At 41.6% G+C, this 24,648-nt stretch overlaps 1 protein-coding gene across 2 annotated transcripts in view; it reads left to right on the plus strand.

The window, feature by feature from the left end:
* The window catches only part of svild (supervillin d), a 51,082-nt gene that overhangs the window by 3,767 nt on the left and 22,667 nt on the right, over positions 1–24,648 (plus strand). For both annotated transcript variants that reach the window (XM_034214427.1, XM_034214428.1), the window contains exons 2-4: positions 10,986–11,520; positions 18,606–18,640; positions 22,079–22,131. In XM_034214427.1, coding sequence (XP_034070318.1) covers positions 11,135–11,520; positions 18,606–18,640; positions 22,079–22,131 — 474 coding nt within the window. In that variant the 5' untranslated portion in view covers positions 10,986–11,134. The remainder of the gene's footprint in view (positions 1–10,985; positions 11,521–18,605; positions 18,641–22,078; positions 22,132–24,648) is intronic.

Below are 24,648 nucleotides of genomic sequence, written 5' to 3' on the forward strand. Positions count from 1 at the left end.
GTCTTAATACTCCGCCACATAATCCCCAGAAACCAAACTTCGACTTTGGTATGGATTTAATAAAGGAGATATAAAGGGTTAATTAATGGGCTTAAGAGGTATTTCACCTTCAGGGTTCCAGCCTTTTGTGCTAAGCTAAAGCTAAGCTAACTGGCGGCTGGCTGTACTGTAGCTCCAAAGACATACATTTAAAAAAAAGGAAAAAAAAAGATCAAATAATCATATTTCCGGAAACTATTCCTTTTAACACATGCATATTTCCTTTTCTGATATCATATTATATAAATAAAGGCATTATACATCATCTTTATGTCTTGGATTTCAACATTTATATCTATTTTTCGCCATTTCATAATACAATTTCAAGGAAAGGCTAACCGCCTCAGTACCGCTTACCATAGTGTTCCTCCATGTCCGTCTTTTCCACTTACAAGAGTTTAGGTGGCATTACATGCTTAATACCCTTACTGTTAATGCTCCATCTCCCAGCCATGACCCATCCCCCTGCTGTAGCAGACCCCCTTCACTCACCCCCTGCCCTGTGGCATTCCAGCTGTCCAGATGGTGTCTGCTCTGCACTGTGGACACCAGCGAGAGAGAGAGAGAAACCCAACCGGCAGGATTCACCGGATGACAGCCCCCCCTCTCTTTATGTCTCCCTCACTTTCTGCTCACTCTTACATGGGGACATTTTGGGGATGAAGTCCATGTTGATAAGTTGTTGGCAGGCGAGAAAATCTCATTAGTTGCTAAGGCGAGACAGCTCAGTATTTACTCTGTAGTGAACTGAAAGAGGGAATCACTCATTTCTGTGTCCAACCCCAAGTGTTTATTACATTACATTACATTGCATTTAGCTGACGCTTTTATCCAAAGCGACTTACAATAAGTGCGTTCGACCAACAAAATACAAACTTGAAGAAAACAGAATCATATACATCAGGTTTCATAGAGCAAAAACATTTCAAGTGCTACTCAACTGACTTTAGGTAAGCCAGTCCTTTATTAGTATATAAGTGCTTTGTTAATAGTTCTATTGCTCGAAGTGGAGTCGAAAGAGATGAGTTTTCAGTCTGCGCCGGAAGGTGTGTAAGCTTTCTGCTGTCCTGATGTCAATGGGGAGCTCATTCCACCATTTTGGAGCCAGGATAGCAAACCCACGTGTTTTTGCTGATGGGAACTTGGGTCCCCCTCGCAGTGAGGGTGCAGCGAGCCGTTTGGTTGATGCAGAGCGGAGTGCACGTGCTGGGGTGTACGGTTTATATAAGGAAGTGCATGCTTTTTACACATAGAAGTCATACCACAGGCAAAACATGTGCGAAAAATAAGGATTCATGCATGTTATCATGGAGTAATTGTTGTTATGAACTTTTCTTCAGTAACTAGTCAACTTTAAAATCAGGAGTACATGGAATAGGAACACATTGAACAAAACATCAGTTCTACTCAAAGTAACACGCCTAGTTCCAGTTTTAAAAATAGTTGAAACGGCTTGCTTTGCGTGTTCGGGTGAATGCCTCGGTCAATTTGCAAATGTTTCACTCTTTCCATCAGAAGTTGGCAAATGTAGTGCACCTGAAGTGTTGCTGGAGTGAGGCAATGCTTTCCGTATGTTGGAGTGAAACAAAGGGTAGCAATGGGTGTGAGGGTATGGGCTTTAACTGTAGCTACTACAGTACATCTGTCCCATAAAAACACTGCGTGTTTGTTTGTTTCTGGCCCTCTAAAATGAATCTGCCGTAGCACATTGTGTGTGTGTGTGTGTGTGTGTGTGTGAGTATGCATGTGTATGATCGCCCAGCTAGATAAAGCCCCATAAACCCCACCCTTCCTACTCCACTCTCCAGCCTCCATGATTGCAGCCTTGTTGGAGAGCCAGTGTGTATTCCTGCCTGTTGTCATTCTTCAGCTGTGTGTGTCTGTGTGCACTTCAGTGTGTATTTCTGTGTGAGTTTGCTTGTTTGCCTTCCCATACGTCACATTTAATGGCTCCTTTTGAGTGCTGCAAACAGAAAGCCGGAAGGCATGGACAAAGAACTAGCCTGTAAAAAAAAAAAAAGAAGAGGAAAACACAGATGCTTCTCTGTCTTAAACTTCATAGCTCTATTGAGTTTGAAGGATGTGTGCTCTTGTCCCCCTTGACAAAGATTTCAAGGAGGGAAAGCATCACACTTTCTTCCCCTGATGACAATGGTAGCTCCGCCTCCAGCAGGTCAGTACAGTTTTTACAGTGTCAGTTACTTAGGCAAAGCAGAGTGCAGGCATGAGTACCCGGGGGGTTGTTATGTCAACTGGCTCTCGGGTGACTGGCTGCAGTCAGCAGGACTTTTGGTAAAAGGGATTTCAGGGAGTTTGTGTCTGTGTGAGTAAGAGAGGGGAGAGAGGGGAGAGAGGGGAGAGAGGGGAGAGAGGGGAGGGAGAGATGGATTAGTCTCAGGCCCTGTTTTCGCCCCATTCTCGTCCCTCTGCAGCAGCAGCAGATCTCGCCCTACCCTCCGCCCCGTACCACCAGACTGGGGCCCCTTGGCACCCTGGAGACACTTGCCCCACAAAGCCATCACATCCACCCCCCACAAAAGCCCATTCTCTCCTCGATCCTTTCCAACCTCTGATCTCTGCAGTTCTCTTGTTGTTTCCACCCTTTCCTTTTCTGTATCCTCAACCAACCAAACTCTTCTTTCTGATTTTCCTTCTCCTATCGCCTCGTCCCTTTCTTCCACTTCTTCCCTTTTTTTCTATGCAGCTCCAATCCAGGGGAGAGTTGAATCATGTGAGTGATGGGCTTTAGCCATGTTAGACAAACACACCCCCACTGTCATCCTTTGATGCTCTCTATTAGTGAAAGCCCGTTTCAACAGGATGAAGTGTTGTGAGCTTCGACAATTGCAATTGAAACGTCACTCTTCCAGAGGTTCCTAGGCAGTGTACTTAAACTGCCTTAAGTGCTCAATGATTGGTTTTAAATGACAAACACATTGGCCACTCAGCATGTGATTGATTGTTGTATGAGGGTAGCTTAAAATAATGTGACACACCCTGGACCCGCCCCCACTCCTTGGCTGGTTTCTGGTGCGTTTGTTTACCCGTATGGATCTGTTTGAAGCCAGTGCTTAATTTAAAAGATGGAGTTATTGGATTAGCGACTGGTGATCCGTACTCAGGCCTACATGCTTTCAGTCGTTGATCCCATGACCTGGTTGTAGTCATGCACACAGACATGCAATATACTGTACACTTCACAAACCGTAGGACACTGAGACCGATGAGACCAAAACTATTACCTCTTTCCCGGATGGTAAAATGTTTATTTATGGTGCAAAGTTGTGCATTTTATCATGAGGATATATGGAGATTGCAATGTGTTTTGGCGCAGTGGTTAGAGCGTTGATCATCAGATCAAGGGGCGTTGGTGAACTCCAGTTCGAAACCCCGCCACTGCGTCAGGCCGTTGTGTCCTTGGGCAAGACACTCTACCCGCATTAGCTCCTGTGGGTAATGTCCACAGTAATGACATTTACATGTCTAATATGTGTAATATGTAATTGTAAAGCGCTTTGAGCACCTGTAAAAGCGCTCTAAATAAAAAAAAAGTAATTTATTATTATTATGTGCTTTGACGGCATGTCTCCATGCTTTAATGTTCAAAAAGTTCCTTATTTTTCTCATGCTGCATGTGCTTCAGCATCTCTTTTCACCCTCTGTCTGAAACCATAGCCCAGTCTGCTCTGATTGGTTTGCTGACCGGCTCTGTTGTGATTGGTCCACCGCTTGGAGATGTCCGCCCCTTAGCCTATAACGTAGAATGTGTTGGCGCTAGCCAATAGAAGCGCAGTTGTTACGTAGTGATGTCACTACTGAAGCAAACAAAGGAGTCCAATGGAGGCGTTTCCGGCAGGGGGCAGTGTGTGGGAGAGAAACTGCCTCTGGAGGGAACTTTGGGATCTTAGCCTTTCCGCAAAAGCTTCACTGATCCGCCTGGAGGTTCCAGCTTGGACCAAACCTCAAAGCAAGAAACAATCATTTTTAATTCACCCAGATTTCCTCTGCTTTAAAGATACTACCAGCTTTTGTTTGGATTTATTGTCCCTGAGATTATCTGAGAATTCCCCGAAGCTGTACCGTCTGAAGAAATATTCTTTGGAAAATGTACTGCCAGTCCTTTTTTCCCTGCTATAGTGTCTTTGCAATCCATGCACTGACACCTGGTTTTCTCTGTGGAGCAAAGTGTCCACCCTCCACCCTCCTCTCTCAGGGAGAATGTGAGTCAGGAGCTTGCGGTGTCTTTAAAGGCCTCCTCCCTTTTTGTACAGCCAAGTTAAGTCTCTCTGATGTTTGCAGTAACTTAATGTGGATTCCTGAAGGTTTACAGTGGCAACAAGTTATCCTAACACAAAGGGTTGGTGCTGAAGAAATACCGTAACAATTTTTTTGTAGCAGTTTCAGGTGGAAATCTCTGTGTGGATAACTAAGAGTTCAAAGAAAGATAGGAGAAGATAAACTACTCTAGGGGTAGTTCCAAGAAAGCTCACCACTGTCGAAACATTGGCCAAATATAAGTCCCTAAATGTTCTCTAAACAGAGCTTGCATGCAGGGCCGCCCCTGGCCAACTTGGGGCCCCAAGCGACATTGTGAGATGAGGCCCCCCCCCAACCGACAGGAGTGAACTTTTTTTTTTTGGAAACAAAGTAGGCTACTTTGCAAATATAATTCCTGTTTATTATTATTATCAACGGTTACTTTTTTATACAGTGAGGTAAATGGTAAATGTGCATGTATGTCGTTCAGTATGCGTTTACAGGTGAATTTTGCATTTCTTGCCAAATACTAGCCTCAAAAAGATAAAAACATAATTAATGCAAATAAACTACTTCTACTAATAATAATAATCATAATCAATTCAATAATAAAAATACTATATTGTTTTATTATAATATAGTTGTAATATAGTCAAGACAAAACATGCTTATGACATGCTCAAAAACTGATATTTCTTAAATCTGTATTCAAACGTAGTTCCCTCTGTCAGCAATGTGTCAACAACTACACACACATTTCTATCAGTATTTCTCTGTGTTGTGGTTGACATGATGATGACTGTTAGGAGTTAAGGGGAGAGGATGAGCATCACCATGAAATGTGCAAATTGACATAAAAATGAATAAAAGGGGAAAAAATGCTCCATGTTTTTTAGGCTGTAAACTTTAACTGTTATGTAAGCCAACTAGAAAGACAGTGTATCACTCTTCCTCCTGTACATTAGCAGATAAAAGGCATCACATACTTGAATGAATGGTAAATAAAGAATGCTGGAAATAACTGCATCTCCATTAGCCTATATGCTCTGCAGAGACTGCCTTCTTCATGTCGTGAATTGCAGCTGATGTTTTAATATGGCAATTGGCAATTTGACTTAAACAACATTCGCAAGTTGTACATTTGACTCATACAATAACCCACCTTCGAGTGATGCGCTAGTTTCTTCATGTTTTGTTTTTTGCGCCGGACTGAAACTGTCTTTTCACCGACATCTCTTCACCTGCACTAGTGGCCGTATCAAAGCCGTGATTGGTCAGATGTCGATTCATTGCAACGGTGTCGGGTTACAGACGTGCTCCTCTTGTCACCTCTCACTCTCACTCTCGCGGGGGGTGCGCGGAGAACTGAGCGGAGAACTGAGCGGAGAACTGCGCACAGCAGCTGAGGCCCTCTGGGCGGGGCCCCATGCAGCCTGCCTGATTGGCCTGTAGGGAGGGGCGGCCCTGCTTGCATGCACATTGTTCGGGGTCTCGGTCAATGAGGTGACCACTTTATCCCTCTGTCTGTTTAAGCTTCACTTTGAGGGTGACACACGTAGAGAAATATTCTGCATTTAAAACCCCCTTATACCTTTTCCATGCAAATCCGCTGTTTATGAGAAGCGTGTGACTGCATTCCTGACCTGTCCTCCTGTGTGGTGACATACAGGTCAGCTTTGGCCTCTGGGGCAGTCTGGCCATTGTCTTGGAATGAATCAGCGAGTTCATGTATTTGTGCTAATCTGTCTGACATGTATTCTTTTCCCATAACAAGCCTCCCTTAGATAACGACATGAGTTGGTTGTGAGTAAAGGCCCTGACACACCTACCCGATTTTTGGAGTCAGAGGCCGTCAGAGGCAGTCGGGCATTCGCGATGCCCTACTCAGGTTGGTGTGTCCCGCACCGTTGTTGCTTTATGGCACATTTTCACACCTCCCAGAGAAAGTCGGGACAAAGAAATCACTCTGATTGGCTGTTCAGCTTAGCGAGTCAGTGCATGAGAAGCGAAGCGGAAGTGAGGGACCAAAACAAACGATTAAGAAGGCACACACAGACGGTTAATCTTTTTCATTTTCATCTCACCCGGACGCAAGAGTTTCTTTTTTATGTTTACATGTTTTCGATCGACGAGAGAGAGTGAAAATGGAACCCATACGCTATTTGTTGTTTGTTTATATCACGCAGCCTGTTCTTCTTCTCTCGGTGTATAGTCTGTCTTCCGGTTGTTGCCTCTTTTGAATGACGAATACACACTACCGCTGCCTCCTGGTAAGGACAGTTATTGCCACTCGTTAACTGAAGTCTTTGCGGTGTGTTCGTAGGCGGGCAGCGTAGCCGAGGCAGGTGACGTAGTGGACGTAAAAGTCGGGACGCTTTCGGTACGCGTTCTTTGGTCTCAGGTTGGTGTGTAGCGGCCTTAACAGTGACATAATTAGGGCTGAACGATTAATTGATTTTAAATCGAAATCGCGATCTGAAATGATGCGATTATCAAATTGCAAAGCCTGCGATCTTTTTAAAATGTTTTTACTTTTTTGTTTTGTTCTTCTTGTGCATCAGTCATCCACACCAATCAGCAGTGCTGTGCTCCACATGTACCAGCCATTAACCAATCAGAAGTGGCCCATGATAGAAGGTGATAGACAGATTGATCCAATCAGCTGCCAAGTATTTTTGAAAGTGCCTGCCCTTTCCAAATGGCTTCCAATGGAGCTTTCCTAGATGGTTTGGTAAAACCAACCATCTGAGTCAGGTTAGTAATGCTCCATCACATGTTTCTATTACAGGGTGAATCTTAAACTGAAGCTTGACTTTAAAGCAACCCAACGGAAGTTTCATGTAAGTTTAGTTCTTTCACTCGTAGCTCGGGCTGCGAGGGTGCTGGAGACGGGAGTACGTTGATGCGACCTTCCTAGCCGGAGTTATGGCCGCATTTTACAATAAACTTCCGTTGGGTCGCTTAAAAACAAAATATTGCAAATCCAATCGCAATTAGATTTTTTTTTTTTTTTTAAATCGTGCAGCCCTAGACATATTAGTGACATTTCAGATGCTACAGTTCAATGAGGTGAAGAAAAAGAGTCCAAATACCATCCATCAACTAATTGTAAGGGATAATAGTTGAATTGTCCAACTACCGGTACTCCAATAGGAAATGTAAATCAGACCAAACAAACATAAGCATTGACAGTTCATGTGTATGACTGCACTACAGTTTATAAAATGATACTGTTAGATACAATTAAGTTTAAACATCAATTAAATTAAACACATTTGGAATAGCGTTGCACCATATTTGATGTTGAACATTGCAATAATGATGTTGCAACAAATACAACGATATTAAACTGACATAAGGTCTGGCTTTCTGATACTGATGCAAAGTTACAAACTGCTTGTTCAATAGAAAACTGACATTTACATTTTAACGGTCTTTACTCAATTAGTCTGAAAACTGCGGGTCTAGTCTTTTGCAATGTGAGTGACGATGGCGAATAAATGTTAAAAAACAATATCTAATTTTGAACCTTAAGTCAGATACTAAACTGACTGGCCGTTGGTTATGTCAGAACATATCTACAGGGTTCATTGAATAAAATAAAAAGAGCAAATATTCTCACACATTTGTAATTGTCTTTGAAATGTCTTGGCTTTTGCAACTTCTGCAATTGTGGTATGTTGCATTTGTCAGTCGGCCTAGCACTGCTATTATGCAATCCAAAGTAACTGCTTATAATTGCTGAAGGGCTTCACAAAGATGTAAATATTTAAAAAGCGGGCTATCATAGAGTACTTAGGCTTTGGAAAGAAAATGATGACACTAAATCCGATACTGTTTTGAGTGCAGAGGGGATGTCTGGCTGATGAACCCACTCAAAGTTTTCTCACTGCTCTTACCCATCCTGGCTTGCAAGAGTTTTGAACATTTGGCAGCCGTATGAGTAACATTTCCTGATGAAATGAGCGTTTATGAAGAAGGATACGGGGCACAGCAAGGAAGTGACACTCTTGACCTTTGTTGAGACAGATCTTCCTCTCATCGTAAGTAACAACTCCCAAAGGGCCACAAAAGGTCAGAGAACGCTCTGGCGATTGGAACCAGAGGACTGTGTTTGTTTACATGCACCGAGGAGCAGAAATAATATTGCCCACATGAATTAGCAGGTAGTACCGGTATAACTACATACTCTACAAGAAATGCGCACTGTTGTTAGAGAAACAAAAGAAATGCATTTCCTTTGTAGTTTTTCTTACACTCCCTCAACAAACCCCTAATTTATGATAAATGTAACTTTCTCACCACCTTTATTCTGAGCCCCCTATCAAGGTTTAAACGTCTCTCTCCACTTGTTTGTATTTCTAATGTAATAACCATAAATACGTGAAGACACCTCGGGGTGTTTTTTGCAGTGTAAAACGCCTACCAGAACAAATGTTCCCCGGCGAGTTCACATTAGCTAATAATGTTGGTGATTGTTCATGTATGGCTTCAGCCCCCCTTGTTGCTTAAAATAACAGCCGCAGCTTCCAAACAAAGCAACCTCGATGTTCTGGGTCTCCACGGACAAGCTTTAGCGTACTCTAACCAATCCTTTTATAGGTAGTGACCTTGGTGAATTATGTAAGTGTGTGCACAGTCCTGAAATCAACATCCAAACTCTTTGCCTTCATAAGGCAATTTAGACTTCGGAGTGACATTCAGTTTTAACCCTAAAACAAGTCAAGTAAGATTTCTGCTTTAGGTTTTGGATGAGGAAAGTTGATCTAAAACAGTTCAGGAAGTGTCATAGTTAACTGCTGCCTTAATTGTAGATATATATTTTTGGCGTTTTTACCATGAATTTACAACCAAAACAAACCTTATTTTGAAAATGTTTAGCCTGACAACCCTAGAGTAGAAGTGTTTTGCAACTCCAGTAACAACCTTTTTTTTGGCTGCAGAGCTCTTGAAGACTTGAAGCTTAAAGGATACACCACTGCCAATACATGATGTATGATATTCATTTGGTTTTCATATTATCCAGTAAATTCCTTTTAAAAATGCTTTAGAGCCGATTGTTACTTTCCGGCTCAGTTTAGTTGGCTATGGTTACTTGTCGTGGGACTAGCTGCAATCCAAGTGCTGATTTGTTAATTTAACAAACAGATGTTGAATTTATATCTCCATAGTGTTGGAAATCTCCTGGCTTTATAACAGGGAGCAGACGGCATGTAATGGTCCAGCAGAGTTACACTTTATGGTTAGACTACATTTAAACCCACACAAGGGAGGCCCTGTTTAGCTCACCACTGTTATGTTAGGTGGAGGAGGGACAGCAGAGGTCAAGGTGAAGAAAGACACACAGAAACACATATTCCCCGACATATACACTTATTTCCTGTGTAATCTTTCAAAGCCATATTTTCTTAAGGGGACCAGGTTCTGGTTGGACTTTATAACCCAGCAGGTGGTCAGGTGGTCGGGGGTCAGGAGGGTACACTGGAGATTGGTTCAAGCTTGTCATCATTACAGGAAAGGCTCTTGGAGTCAGCTCATTTATTTCCCCTTATAACCAGACTCACCTTTCTATTCCCTGTTGCCCTGACACATTCTTCACTTTCCCTCTTTCTTCACTCATTGCTGTGATTGTTCAGACATCAGTCATTTATATGACCCCCCCTCCCCCAGAACCCATAGGATAAATGCTTAAAAGATACAAAGGGGCTACTTGAACCCCCTGTCCATCTCTAGAGTATAAATACACTTTCTTTATTCACTTTTTAACAGTTTTGTTCTCCTTAGACAGAAGCATCGTAAGCGCACTTGTGAAAAATGTGTGCGTAAAAGCCCCTGTGCTTGGTGGTGTAGAGTATCTAATACTATGCACACATACATTTTATCACTCTTGTCAGCTGGCAATGAATTTATGAACGTGCAGTTGTTAAACCTCTGCGTATCCACATGTGTGGTTTTCTGCTGTGTGAATAAATCATGGGGGAAAAAATGAGCTCAACTCCTGATTATTATTTTTTTACCTACAATTTATCCAAAGTTGTTGAATCGTACATGTTGTTATTGGGCTAGATGTGGAGAGGGGTAGATGTTAAAGGGATTATCTTATTTAGAGAAGCTGAAGCCTGCCCCAGCATGCATTAGCTGAGAGGCCGTGCGGATAGATTTCAAGACTTTCACAGGGCTAACACACGCAGATATACAAACACATTCACACTTCGGCTTGGATTCAGCTTTTCTCCTGCTCTGTGTTTGTAGTAAATACAGAATCATTACGAGGTGGGAGAATGTTCAAGAGGTGATTGGCCCTGGCACAAAGCTTCTACTTAGTAAGGAATCAAATGGGATGAAGATATTCTTTGATGTGTGAGCTTTACTTGCACTCCTCCCTCTTTCCAAATGGCTCCAAGTGAGTCCATGTAATAGAGGTTATATGAGAGTCTCGCTGTGGTGGTCCGCTGTGTTTGAGGCGAGCTGGCTGACATCATCCCCACAGGGGGGGCGGGGGGTGGATTGGGGGGTGATAGCCGGGGCAGGGCTAACCAGCTGAGCCAGCTTTCTACGAAAGCTTGAGAAGTATATGCCCAACCACATCTAGTTTTACACAGTGTGTAAAGAGATTTACACCCCTGCCTGTCGTCTGAAATTCTACTCAATCATGACGCACTAACAATGTCTTCCTTTCTTGTTTGCAGCACTGACATGATTTTAATGGAGTGAGACACTGCTGTCAGAGGGGATCTACAAGAAAGCTGGTCTACAAATCTGGGGTAGGACAATTGAGGAAGCAACTTGGAATCTTCTCACCTGCATTTGACCCCTTAAACTGCATTGAACTCTAAAGATGGATGGACTAGACACCTTGCAGAACTCGGCCCTAGAGACTAAGGCTGAGCGCATCGCTCTGTACAAGGCAGAGAGGAGGAGGGAGCTCGCCGAGCGCTATGGCAACGCGGACGAATTCACCTCCAAATATGTCCGTCGGGACCGGAAAATCGGAGACGCATCCGAAACAGGGTCATCCGAAAACAAGGAGAAGGAAAAGTGTGAGGATAACGGATCAGAGCAAACATACACTCGGAGAGGTGTCAGGAGTAAAGCAGCAGAACCGGAGCATACTGAGGATGAGCCAGTCAAAGAGAAAGAGGGAACCACTCGCCTCAAGACAGACACGGTTTCATCCTCTAAAGCAGAAGCTGTCCCCTCCGTGAAGACGTCCTCCCACTTGAGGTGAGTTTATTCACATTGTCATAGACAAAACACCTATGTTTATACTGTTGTTCAGCCACAGTGTTATTCTTTTTGTGACATACACTTAGCCATAAGACACAAATCTGTTCAGTGCCAAGGCTCACATCTCAGGAGTTTAATTTATAAAATGATGATATGACAAAAGAGGTGATTACATGTGATTATCCATGTCCCTATCAATGGTTTGTCCAGAATCTAGAAATGTTTTCTATTCACCATTTCTTTCCCCCTTTTAGCAGCTAATCATCATTTGCAATGTTATTCTCTGATAGGCTATAATATTACTTTTTTTTGTATATACATAATTGTTTTCTCTTTTTAGTGACATTTTTTTTTTTTACATAAACCCAAAGTTGTTTTTTACCTCACTTCCACATGTAAATTATTATTTTTCTGACATGTCCTCAATAAATTGTGGAAATGAAACACATGATATGCTTGTATGCATCTCAAGTAAAGTACAGGTCTTTATTATATATTCTTTAAATTGGAACATAATGTTCAGGTCCCTACAAATAGCATAGTTTAATTAACTAAATTAGCTCTTCTACTTCCTCCCCTGATTTAGACTTTTGCACTATTCGTAGTAAAGTGACTATTAGATTACTGTCAGAGAGCTTGCTGGCTCCTCATGAGTTAAGAGGAGGCAACAAGTCGGCACATTGGGAGAACACTTAGTTCTCTTGTTTGAAGTAAACACGGCCGCCAACATTTCCAAAATTGGCCATGAGTGAAAAGCAGCGGACTTCCCCATTTATTTTGCCCTTGTTTTGCTGTGACGTCGTGCAAGCTGCTTCTTCTGGTTCACTTAGCAGTCAGGATCTCACATGTTTAACGTGTGTGTGGGTAACAACCCGGTACTGTCACGGTGACCTCAAAGAGTTTTTCTCATTAAGTGCCAAGAATGTTCTTCTTCTGAATGTTGCACATAGATGGACCAAAACATGTTCAGTCGTGGGTTTTTGGGATGTTTGAGCTGTAATCAAGCCGAGGACTCTGATGCGTGAAAACAGCCAGACTTGTCTGTTCTTGAAAAACAGCCTGAGGGAACGAGATCATGTCAGAGAGTGGGGCTTAAAGGGGGAGGGGGTGGTTATTAGGCTCTGCTAGATTGTCATGCCCTGCGTCTAATGAAGCAAGATGTCTAGATGGCTGTAAGCAATGATTTGATAGATATGTTCGGCCAATTATATGAAAGGATTGGGAAAGGCTTGTCTTGTGTTGTAATAGATTTCTAAAGAAAGTATGTGCAGCACGACATGTGTCAGCAAATCTTCCCTTATCAGGAGTTCTACTTCATTCATCATTGTTTTGATGTTCTTTATCTCCCAAAATCTTATTTCCAAACATTTTTTAACAAAAACATTTTTTTTACAAATTATTTTTATTTATAAAGGGCTTTCAAATGTACTCAAACACACTCATATACGGGTTAACATTTATAAAAATAATAAAAACAACTCTATATCAATTACACAAAAGCTGCACTGAAACGGTTAGTTTTGATTTATGATTTAATGCAGAATTAAGTATTGAATTTATACAAATCTTTCCAAACATAATAATTATGCCTCATTGTGGATATGGAGCAATCTTTAATTTGTGTCGTTTTTTTGTTGGTTTGTGCCCATAATGCAATGGGGGAAGGAACTGTTTTGAGCCACAACACTAAGAATATTTGGCAAAATACAGAGTGAAGTCACACACAAAGTTATGGACTACATGTTTTAATTTCAGAGAACAGGATAGTGGGTTGACGTGTTGACACGTTTGTCCGTCACGTTAGCTTCTAATCTTGTCGGTTTTGTTATGACGTTCGCTGCGTGCCTCGGTCCAGCAGTGCAGTCTCGTGTTTGACACCCTCGTGCAACACAGAGTTAAACAATGAGGCCAAACACTTGAACATCAACGGTTTATTTGCACGTTATGTTTCACCTTCAATAAGGAGAGAAGTGGAGTTCTCTGTTTTTTTTATTTGGCATCCTTATATATACATCTGAAGAGTATATTAATACAATATATTTCACATTCCTGGTGGACTTGCATGTGCTTTAAGATTAGAGGCTCACAAGTATTTAAGAGCACAAAGGAAACTGGATCTCAGCTGCTCCAGAGATAATGAGAGCTGTCGACAAGTGTATCAGCCGTAGACAGGCATCCTTCCCTGTGAGGTTACAGTTGAAGGGTGACATTCCAAAACACTGCGTCTTCATATTGCAATTAACTGTTGCCTAAAATTCACCCGTTATACCTTCATATTTTATTTAAGAAAATACATATTATGTCACTACAAAACGTATACCCTAAATGTTAAAGTAAAGTTAAAAAGTTGTTTTCTGGTTTGAATCGCTTTTGATATAATCCAAAAGCGAGATGCTCGGGTTAGGAAGACCTTACATGAATGCATGTTTGCGATACCAAAAATGCAGCTGATTCTTAGAACAAATTTCCATCTATACTGTGAAGGATTTGTTTTTCTATTTCTGAGTTCAACGCTCTGTGGGTCATTTCGCATGTATCCTAATCACCAGTCATTTAGCTACTGGCACGTTGAGGTTAGCCAAACACCAAACGGGACTAAATGGGATTGGGATAATTATTGTTTACATGGCTGAAGCGTGACACCGCTGTTCTACCTGCCACAAGAAGAACTGAGCTTCCTTGCAATTAAGCGCACAAATTAGACACATTTAAAAGGAAATCTTCTAACTATACCACAGTCATGATTATATCCCTTTGCTGCCTCTCTCACCTGTGTATGACAGGATGTACTACTAGAACATAACGAGGACGTTTACTCTTTTTAATTAATGACTCGCCCGCCTTGATTTCAATGTATGTTTAACTTTTCCTTCTACAACTTCCCCCCCTATTCTGTCTGTGGCTCTTCTGGTCCTCTCTTCTTCTTTGGTTAGTTTTTATGGCAGCATAGGGCCAACTTCTGCAGCCCACCCCCCTAAAGCCTCAATGTGGGTGGGTTTGATTAAGTGTCTCTGAGCCATGTGATTGCACAGCAGTGTGTTAAAGCTGGATTTTTAAAACTAGGTGGCACCAGTCAGCCTGAGACTCGCCATGGTCCACACTCGGACTGTATTTAGAAGCCGAGCCTTAAATGGGGAAAGTTGTGTAAACATTTGAAACGTTGTGTTTATTTTGCACAGCCACAGATTGCTGAATATTTCATTACTTTAATCATTACTCTTCAATTTGTAATATTCCATCCCAATTTCCATTTCCAACCATATTCACACGCCACAAATACCTTGGGGTGGCAATTTGAGATTTCCCACTGTATATCGTAAAGCTGTACTGAGGCGTGCCAGCCAAAAAACTGACAACATTTTCCGAGGTATCCAAACCCCAAGCCCAAAATGACTCCTAATAATATGCTGCTCTAAAAATTACTTTTCAACACAGTTTTGGGATTTCAATATAACACCAGTCCAAGAAGAGTCAGACGATACTGAGTCAGATGCAGTACTAAATGATGTTTATTCCCTACATCAGCGGTTCCCAACCTGTGGGCTGTCTGCGAAGGCATTTTTGTTTTTGTACAGGCTAAAGACACAAACATGGACATAACAATAACATATAGGAGATGGCATTCCCATCTCAGACAAAAACAGAAGAAATAAAGATACAGTCAGTATAGGATCACTTCAACATTTCACAAACAAAAATAGGTTGACAACCAAAAAACACCAAAAACACAACATGGCAAGCATATTTATTGTTCCTTTAATCCCACTCTTCGTTAGAGCTAATTATTTCCCATTTCATGGCGTGTTGAGCCACCCTTTGATTTTTTGTGGCAATCATTTTTTCCAAAATAAATTGTATTTTTAATCTACTCTTCAAACACCTTAAAGGTGGGGTAGGTAAGTTTGAGAAACCGGCTCGACACTTTTTGTTATATTCCATGGAATGCTCTTAACATCCCGATGGCAATCAATATCTTAAGTGCTTTGACAAAACATCTGTGGAAGCCGTAGCGCTGTAAAAAGCACGACCAATCATTTTAGCCGGCTAAAGTAACTGGATGGCCTACCTGCCTGTCAGCCTTCCATCTGTGCACAAACTTATCTCGTGCCCTCATTGGTCATGTGCGCGTTCGTGTGTGTTGGAGGAGGGGCTCTGTAAGGAAGTGGCAGATTTGTTCCGGTTGTGTATTTTCAAATTCTAGCTGGTTTCTCCAAAATTACCTACCCCACCTTTAAATTAAGATTACTCCTTGATTGACTTTTAAAAATATGTATTTTAGCCAGAAGAATAGTTGTATTTATTGACTGTGTGCGGTCTACATCTCAAAGCCCAAATAAAATATTAAAGGGTGTAAATGTAAATTCAATATTTGCCGCAAATAATTTGCAAAACATTAGGATTTGTGTGGAATCTAGGGATGGGAATTTGAAAGCAAATGTATATTTGAATATTCGACCCCCAAATAAAGGTTAACCGAAATGTACATATCCTATAAAAAAATAAAAAAATGACATGGTCAAATAAGTATAGAAACCAAGTCGAATTTGTCAAATGTATTGAACTGGTGATCACAGTTTGAACAGTTGACAGCGATAGGCCTACAGCTTTCATGCTTAAAACATAACTTGGTTTTTAAATTTAAAGAGGGATCATACACGAACAACATAACGGGTTAGGGTAACGTAACCCTATTACAACAGAGATCAACAACCTATAACAGGGCCTATGCACAGAATGCAGCTATTCAATACTCATTCTTGTTTAAAAATATGAGCATGTCTACATGCTCAGGGGAGAGGCGGGTGCGGAGGCGATTCACAATCAGGCCAGCTGTAGAAAAGACCCTCTCAGCTGGAATTTGGGCATAAGATGAGGTTTGAGTGATCTGCGTGTAGGGAGGGGCAGCAGCCATATCATTAGCTAGAACTAGCTAGATCTGATGGATTTCGACATAAACGCGAGTGAAGTATAACCGGACGCGAGAGAGATCAGCACCTGCAGCTCTGCCCGCTGTGAGGGACCGGTGAGTGGAGCAAAACACACCTTTAGACCTAACACATTTAGCTATGGCACCACTGTCGTATACATTGAATTATTCCATTTGATAATATGTAATCAACTTAGGCACCCCTCCCAAAAAAAAAACAACTCATATTCGAAGACCTGAATAATTTAGATTATTCGATTAATCGTTCCGATCCCTAGTGGAAACATTTTCATTATTAAGAATTATTTTTATTTTAACCTCTTTTCCTTTCTCTTTCTTGATCCTGCTTAGCAATGGCCATTACATTACATGTCACTTGTTAGACGCTTTTATCCAAAGCGACTTACATACTCAATACTGTGGACAGTCCCCACAGGAGCAATTTGGGGTGAAGTGTCTTGCCCAGGGACACAACGACATGCTGACTGCAGTGGGGTTTGAACCTGTGACCCCCCTGATCCGAACACCTACGGACAACCCACTACGCCACACGCCTCCGTTTACAGTCCTTGACAGCGGTCTGTTCTACTGGATTTACAACGTGTCACATGTTCTGAATTGACCAAACATAACTTTATTTAGCCTCCGTATTGTTTATGGTTGAATGTGGGCTGCGAAAACGTTTTTGATTCTTTAGTGGGCCCTGAGTTGAAAAAGGTTGGGAACCGCTGCCCTACATAATATAACTGCACAGTCAACAATAAATGGGCCACTATACTCTATCTGCACAGATCCAACTTCTTCAGCTCTCATATAAATACCTGGGCCAATACAGGGTATCTGCTAACAGTGTTTATTACACAGCTTTGTCGAATACTCGATTGTGATTGGACAATTTGGAAATATCTCCCTAACAGACAGCTACTAAAAGGAACGGATATTACTAAGGAGGATCAGGGGACGATGTGCAGTAATTTCAATACGCAGAAAGAAGTCTGTTAAATGCAACGTCAGCTGTGGACAACAAACATTAGTTTCCTCCATCAGAAAACACCATGGAATACTTACTTATTATTATTTGTGGAGAGGACAAAACTTGGATTTATGATGGCTAAACTGTCCTCCGCAAAGAAAAGAAAAAGAGCGCAGGAGAAGGAAAGAGGTTAAGAGTGCGGGATGTCAGAGAAATCAACAGAAGGATGCAGACAGGAAGTTAACACTAATGGGCAAATGAGAACAGAATTGGACAGTAACAGAAAACCTCGATCAGTGCTGTCTTCATGTTAAATTACGTTGCTGTCGAGTCGGGATCCTGATCACCATGTTGGTGATCTTTTGTCATTATTGACCGCCTCTCTGCAATTATCCCATACTTAATTTATAAGCAGCATCTGTTGTTACCACTTTTGGTACCACACTAATGGATGTCAGTAGTTCCTCATAGGACGCTGATTGATCCAGACACAAATGCATTACTTAAAGCCTGAGAAGGGGAACCTTTGTGTCATCTGGTGATTGCAGGATTTTACCAGAACCCATCTGCAGCGCAAGGTACATTTATACCCATCTCACAAAGTGATTGGTTGAGTGTGTAGGAGAGAAAGCAGGGTTTGAAATTCTCTATCCAGCTCCTTTTTCTTAACATTCTCTACACATGGATCCGTCTGTATTTAGCCAACATTGACCCGTTAAAACTGGACCTAGAGACTGGCTTGGGGCCAGCTCCCCTTCCTCAATAACCTCTGACCCCTCCCAGATGTCCACTACGACTCTCTATTGTGTTAAAAGCGGTCCTCTCCCCTCCTCCTGTTACATCATCGCTGCTACCCCACAGGCAGCTGCTGTCCCCATCCATATTTAACAGCCATTACTTAGAGATGAATGGCCATCTTCAGAGGCTACACAGGCAGCGCGGTTATATCATTGCAAACATGGGACTGTAACAGCAGCATGAATAAATGTTAGATCAAACACAGTGGCTTATTGCAGCGCTGTTGACAGTTTGGTTTATAATACAACTTTCTCACGTAAGTAAGACTTAATATCCTCATTATTCTATCTAGTTTGCAAACCTCAATTGCAACAGACGCATCATTTCTGTGTCATCACTTCAGTGTGTTGGAGTGACTTCATTTGTCCCCTCTCTCTCCCCTAGGCTGCTGGAAACCGATGACACTGAGGAGCCAAAGGGTAAGACCAACTCTCCACTTTCACTGCTCTCAGATCCTCTTTCCATCCACACACCGCTTTCTCCCCTAACTCATTAAAGTTCTCTCTAATACTCAGCTAATTGCTAATGTCAGATCACCTCCCTGGTTTATTGATGTTGGCTTCCTAATACTCTGAAGGGAAACCGATCTACTGAGGTCTCTGCATTGTTCCCTTAACTGTTTAATTTAAAGTGAATGCTCTGCCTCAAGCGATGGTTTTCTCTTTTACAAAATAAGGGAGATAATGCTTGGCACGTGTCTTTAGTGAACATGACTCAGTAGGTGTGCACTTTCATCTGTGCAAATGTTGATCATATTATGTATGTACACTGGAAGCTTTTTCTTTGAAGACAAATAGCATTATGAACCATTTTTTAATCCTGCTTGTACAGAAAGGAGAAAATGGCTATGTCTACGCACGGTTCACTTTTCCCACTCGCATGCAGCACCTGAGCCCACAGCCTGAGTCTGTCTGTCCTCTGCCTGTCTGTCTGACTCAGTGGCCTGTCTCTATGCGTTTCTCTGCTCATGTATTTGATGTGGCGGTCTCACTTTGTGTGTGCGTGTGAATGCTTGACTGCACAAGAGACAGAAAGGAGGTGATAGTAAGGTCCCTGCTTATTTCAGGATATGTAAAGCAGTGTTATGTAAACATACCTTTGTTTACCTTCGAACTAAATTTGGAATTATGGTTGTAAAACCAGATTTTTTTTTACGATTTGCAAAATAAAAACACTTAATTTTAATATCATGGTATCTGTTGTGTTCCCTGAAATAATGAATTCACTTTATGTATATAGCACACAGTGCAACACAGTGCTTTACAATTAACAAAAACACACGTTTAAAAACGACAAAGATGGAAGAGAATGAATTAAATTAAAATCATTATTAATCTGCACATTTTTCAATCCAATCAAAGAATATTGTGGCCTTTCACAGTGACTGTCATCATCTAGTGTACATGTGCACAGTAAGCATTAATGGAAGATGGCGTAGTCATGAGAAGTGCATTTGACTGAAGTGCTTACTCACCGCCATATGTAGAGCTTTTTTTATCCAGCAGTAGTTTCTACCCTATTTTCTGTAAACTGAGTCTGGTGTGATGAGGAGAGGTTGTGATATCCGAACAAAAACAGGAAGTCAGAAACAAACAGTGAATTGCTGCTAATGATTTGCTTCCTGTGGTATATTGCCACTAAGATATACTCATTACATGACTGTATTTGTGTCCTAACTGAATATTTCTCAGATCTATTATAGAGTAAATAGATAAAGTCTATCCAGGATTATGATCTCAGATATTTAAAATCCAATGCCATGATACACTCAACATATTTTAATCACTTTAAACATTTGGAACAAATAATAGAGAGTTCTGAGGATTTCCTGTGCATCAACATATTGAGTGTGGAAGATAAGAGTTATCATTGTAAAAGAAAGACCCAAAGCGACAGAGAGAGGAACAAAGAGCAGTCAGTGTTCATCTGTAATTGAGGCGTGCGAGTGGTGTGTGAAAAGCGACAGTGTGTGAGCATTATCGGTCCATTCACAGGCTGATGAGCTTCCTGTCCGAGCTGGCAGAGGAGTCAGGGCCCTGGAGCCTGAACGCCTCTGCTGGACACTTGAGGAAATACCAACATAAATACATCAAACTGGTTCATAGTGAAGTGAACACATTGTAGAAACCTTCAGTAAGATGTGTGTTTAAACTGCACACATGCATTAACCCATGTTCACATTAGTAAAGATGCATTAGGACTAATTTAAGCTCACTATGACGAAAAAGGTTATTGCTTTACATGTGACTTTTGCAGTAAGCATTATTCAGATTCCACACTGCTCATATTGGCTTATATTCTCTTGTGTGCAGAGCCTATAGGCATTTGTTCATGGAATTATATTATAGAGGAAAAAGGCCCTGTGTAAACAATTGCAAAAAATGGATTGCCTGAATGTTGATCTAATGACTAAATGGATAAAAGAAGATGAACAAGAAGGAACAGTCTGGTGCATCAGAAAATGTTACGACCTTATCGTAATACAGTCTATAAATCAGGAAACTCTCCTTATTACGATATCCAAAATCTAAGACGGTATAGAGTCTCATATCACAATATTAATATCATTTCGATGTAATCCCCAGCCCTGATTATAACCACATGCTTCTCCTATTGTGACGATGCAAGATGTCTGCTATGAGAAACGTCTTTTGGCCGTGACAAGGTCAAAGGCCCTTACAATAAACTCTCAGCGTGACCGAGCACTTCTGATGGATGAAAACACTTATGGAACAGTCCGTAAACTTAAGTGGAGGTTTTTCCATCCCTGGAGTCTTTCTTTTTGACTCTGTCTCTGTCTCTGGGTTGAACGTTTGATGGATGATGATGTGAAAAAGATTGGATTGCATTCAAAAAGTATGAAAGTGCAGTCGGTGGGGAATCACCAGTCTGCAATGTGTGATGTCATCTGAAGTCAATCATGCCAGGTTCTGGACAGCAGGGGAGCCTGGAAACATACATCTAAAGTATTCAAAATGAAAGTATCAGGCCGCAAAATAATCGCTTCTTGGGAGTTAAAGGGGAGGGCGTCAGAGACTTTTTGGATTTGTTTGTTCATTTGTTTTCTTTGGAGCGGGAACAATATCACCACGTCTCCTTGTCAATGCAATACAAACTGATTTAAAGTAGATGAGTGGATTTGAGCGTGTTGACTTTAGACATTTGTGTTGGTTAGGAATACCATTCAATGTAATGCTTTCCTTGCGTGCAGATTAGAAGGTTTTATTCTCAGGGCTGTTTTTGATTAGTCTACCCGCATGAGAATAGAAGATAGGAACACGCACAACAATCAATCCAACAAAAATATGTATTGCATAATAATATCATCATTAACTCTTGGCAGCAGATAGATGCCGGATGGTTTTGGTGTGTCTAAATACACTCACTCTTGGCTGAGGAATACATCGCTACATTCATTTCCTATTTCAGATCCAAAGACACCTTATTAGCCAATAAGATTTTATCCTGTCAGTTCACCCGTTTATATTTTCCAAACTGTCATCGAGAGCAAGGAAAACTTTGACTGGACCTACTGAGAGTCTGGTTTATGTCTGTGTGGGGGAGTTTGTGTTAATATGTGTGTACAGGCATGACTTATTACCTGGCTTAAATCTCGCTTGTGTCTTTATGTGCAATTATATTCTGTTTTCCCCAAAGAATTGTGTATGATTTAGCATGTCTGATCTTACCATATCCCACAACATTAACAGTGTATTATATTTTGGATACCAAACACACTCTGTCCTCCTTAAAACCCTTCATGTGACAAACTGACTAAACATCTGATATTTTGCTGGCAGGAAGCATTAGCAAATGTCTTCTTATTGTTGCATTCATGGTGTGTGTGTTCTTTCTAGTTGACGAGAAACCTGGGGATGCCAAGAGGACTTCCAAGACGTCTATTTTTAAGGTACTTTAAGGCTGTCTCCTTACTCCCTTTGTCCAAATGTTTCATAATCTCTTAGTCATTTTGTGTGTGTGCGATTGTCTTGACAGCACACCAAATCCGAGCTTCAAAACTATTTAGAAATGTATGAGGGATCATGTCACAGATGCTATATCCATATTTTGTTCTGTCTAAGGTTACCATTTTTCATTCCCCTCGCTGAGTTACTCCGAGCCCTTTTCCAACACAGCTGGTGAACGCTTCAACCCCCCCGGATCTTTTGCTCCAGTAATATCAAATTGAGCTGTTCCATACAGACTGAGCTGTCCTGCACCTGCATATACACACCTCGCCAAAGTTTTGACTTCACACACACAGTCAAACGGGGTCTTAAAGCAACGGTGGGAAGAAGACGTCTAGAGATCCAGCCAGGAACAAAAGCTTTATGATGCCTCCTTTACAACGGGACATACACATGCATGCTTAAAAATGAAGACACTGTCCGTCTTTCCCAGGCTGCTTAGGTTTCATCATATTGGATGTAAATAGCTGTTGTAACTTGGCCTTTACAGACCAGGAGGAGTGCCAAGTTTGGCCAAGTGAACCCAGATGGCAGCTAAACCTGCTGGGAAAACAATCTCCCACCAAGAGGCCATCCCACAATCACACCACTTTTTGTTTTCACTTTTATTCTTCTCTCTCCGTCCTTTGTCCTGTCTCTTGTTATTCCAATGCGTCTCACATGAAAGTCATCGGCAGGGTTTTTCTTCACTGTCTTCACTTTCATTCCTTATCAGTCATCGCTGCTCCAAATCCCCCCGCTGAGAGCGAGTGAGTCAGAGCGTCCAGCAGGAGTTAGGTTGCAGTGTGGATTGAGGCAATAAATGTGTACACAGAGACACAGAGTCAAGCAGGTTTGGAGAAAGATACAGCTCATTTACATTTGTTTCCTGGTTCAATTTCCTGAGCATATTAAAGCCTGTTATTCAGAAGGCGATGTTTTCACGCTGGGTGAAAAATAAGTTCCTGGGTTTGTTATTTTGTGAGAAAGCAGCATTTAATTTCCGTTTTTTTGGCTCACAGCTGGAGACCCACTTGTCTGCAGGTCCAGCCCAGGGTCTCGGTAAAGTGTGAACTGATGCAGGTCTCACACAGCTGCACAGTTCAACTTCACACTATACACATGTTTTAAAAAGTCTGATATTAAACCAAAGCATGTATCTACCGCCCTTTTTGCGTATTTTAATTTCACTGTGCTGAAATAAGTATACATCTAAAGTATCACACGAGGAGGCTGATTTCACACTCATTTTCCTTCATGTCTGAGCTCAACTTAAAGGGGACCTATCATGCAAAATGCACTTTTGTACGTCTTTTATACATGAATATGTGTCCCCGGTGTGTCAGGAAACTCACCAAGTGTCAGAAAACACAACCCTCTCTCTGTTCCTCCATACCCAAATCTCTAAAAACGGGGCTGCAACGGAGCTGATACAGACTGATCCTCCGCCTATATGGCCAACTCTCCACCAATCAGGGGAATGAGAGGTTGGGCCACGGCCGGCCATTGCCGCTCGAAAGCGCTGTAGACGCTGTAGTACATATGCCAAGCCTGTAAGTGGCGCTGTAGTCTGCCACAAAAGCAGCGAAGAAGACTTCCCGCGCATGGTTGCCCTTCTGTTTATTCTCCGCAGTGGCTCTTTTTCTCCCTCCCCGAGGCAAGCGTTTGCTCCTCCTGCTGCTGTAATTCAATGCAATCCCTCCCCATCGAGGCAAGCGCTGTAATTCTCTCCGGTAGTCCACCAGCAGATGACAAACACCCACCTCTCCATCTCTTCCAAGGAACCAGGGGACCGTGCGGCAGAGTTTCAGTTAGATTTTTTTTTTTCAACATGTCCGTTAAAGTTTAAATCTTCTGGACAAAATTAGAAAAGTGCCGGTTAGAGGTCTTTGTTATTTATTGAGCTTTAAAACAAATGAATAATGACTACATAATCATATAAGAATAAAACACGGAGATCTCTTTTTCTCCCCCTCTTCTGACAGCCCAGCAGCTGATCTCAGAGCACGCTCCCCTCTCCTGCAAGGGGGCGTGGTCAGCTGCAGCTCATTTGCATTAAAGCTACATCACAGAATCAGCCCCTGCAAAAACAGGGCTGGAAAGAGCAAATAGAGCGAAATGAGGCATGGCTAAAATGCAGGATCTGTTTGGTATTTTGAAAAAAAAAACTATATTTATATAGGTATGGCCCTACAATATATTGTTCAAATATAGCATGATAGGTCCACCTTAAGTTTGAGTTGTACATCAGAGCATAATTTATGACATTTTGGAGCCAATCATAGTCTGATATGCAAATGACACAGGTGTGAGAACATGCTGGTGGACTTTTCGTTGTATTTTGAAAGTATATATATTTCTATATTCAGAAATTCTGGATTTAAAAAAATTATTTTTAACATTTTATTCCTTTTTATTCTAATTGAAAGACAATATTAGACATACATGCATTATTATTTATGATTCATGGTGGGGTATTT

This window comes from Gymnodraco acuticeps, unplaced genomic scaffold, assembly GCF_902827175.1.
Source record: "Gymnodraco acuticeps unplaced genomic scaffold, fGymAcu1.1, whole genome shotgun sequence".
Classification (NCBI taxonomy): domain Eukaryota; kingdom Metazoa; phylum Chordata; class Actinopteri; order Perciformes; family Bathydraconidae; genus Gymnodraco; species Gymnodraco acuticeps.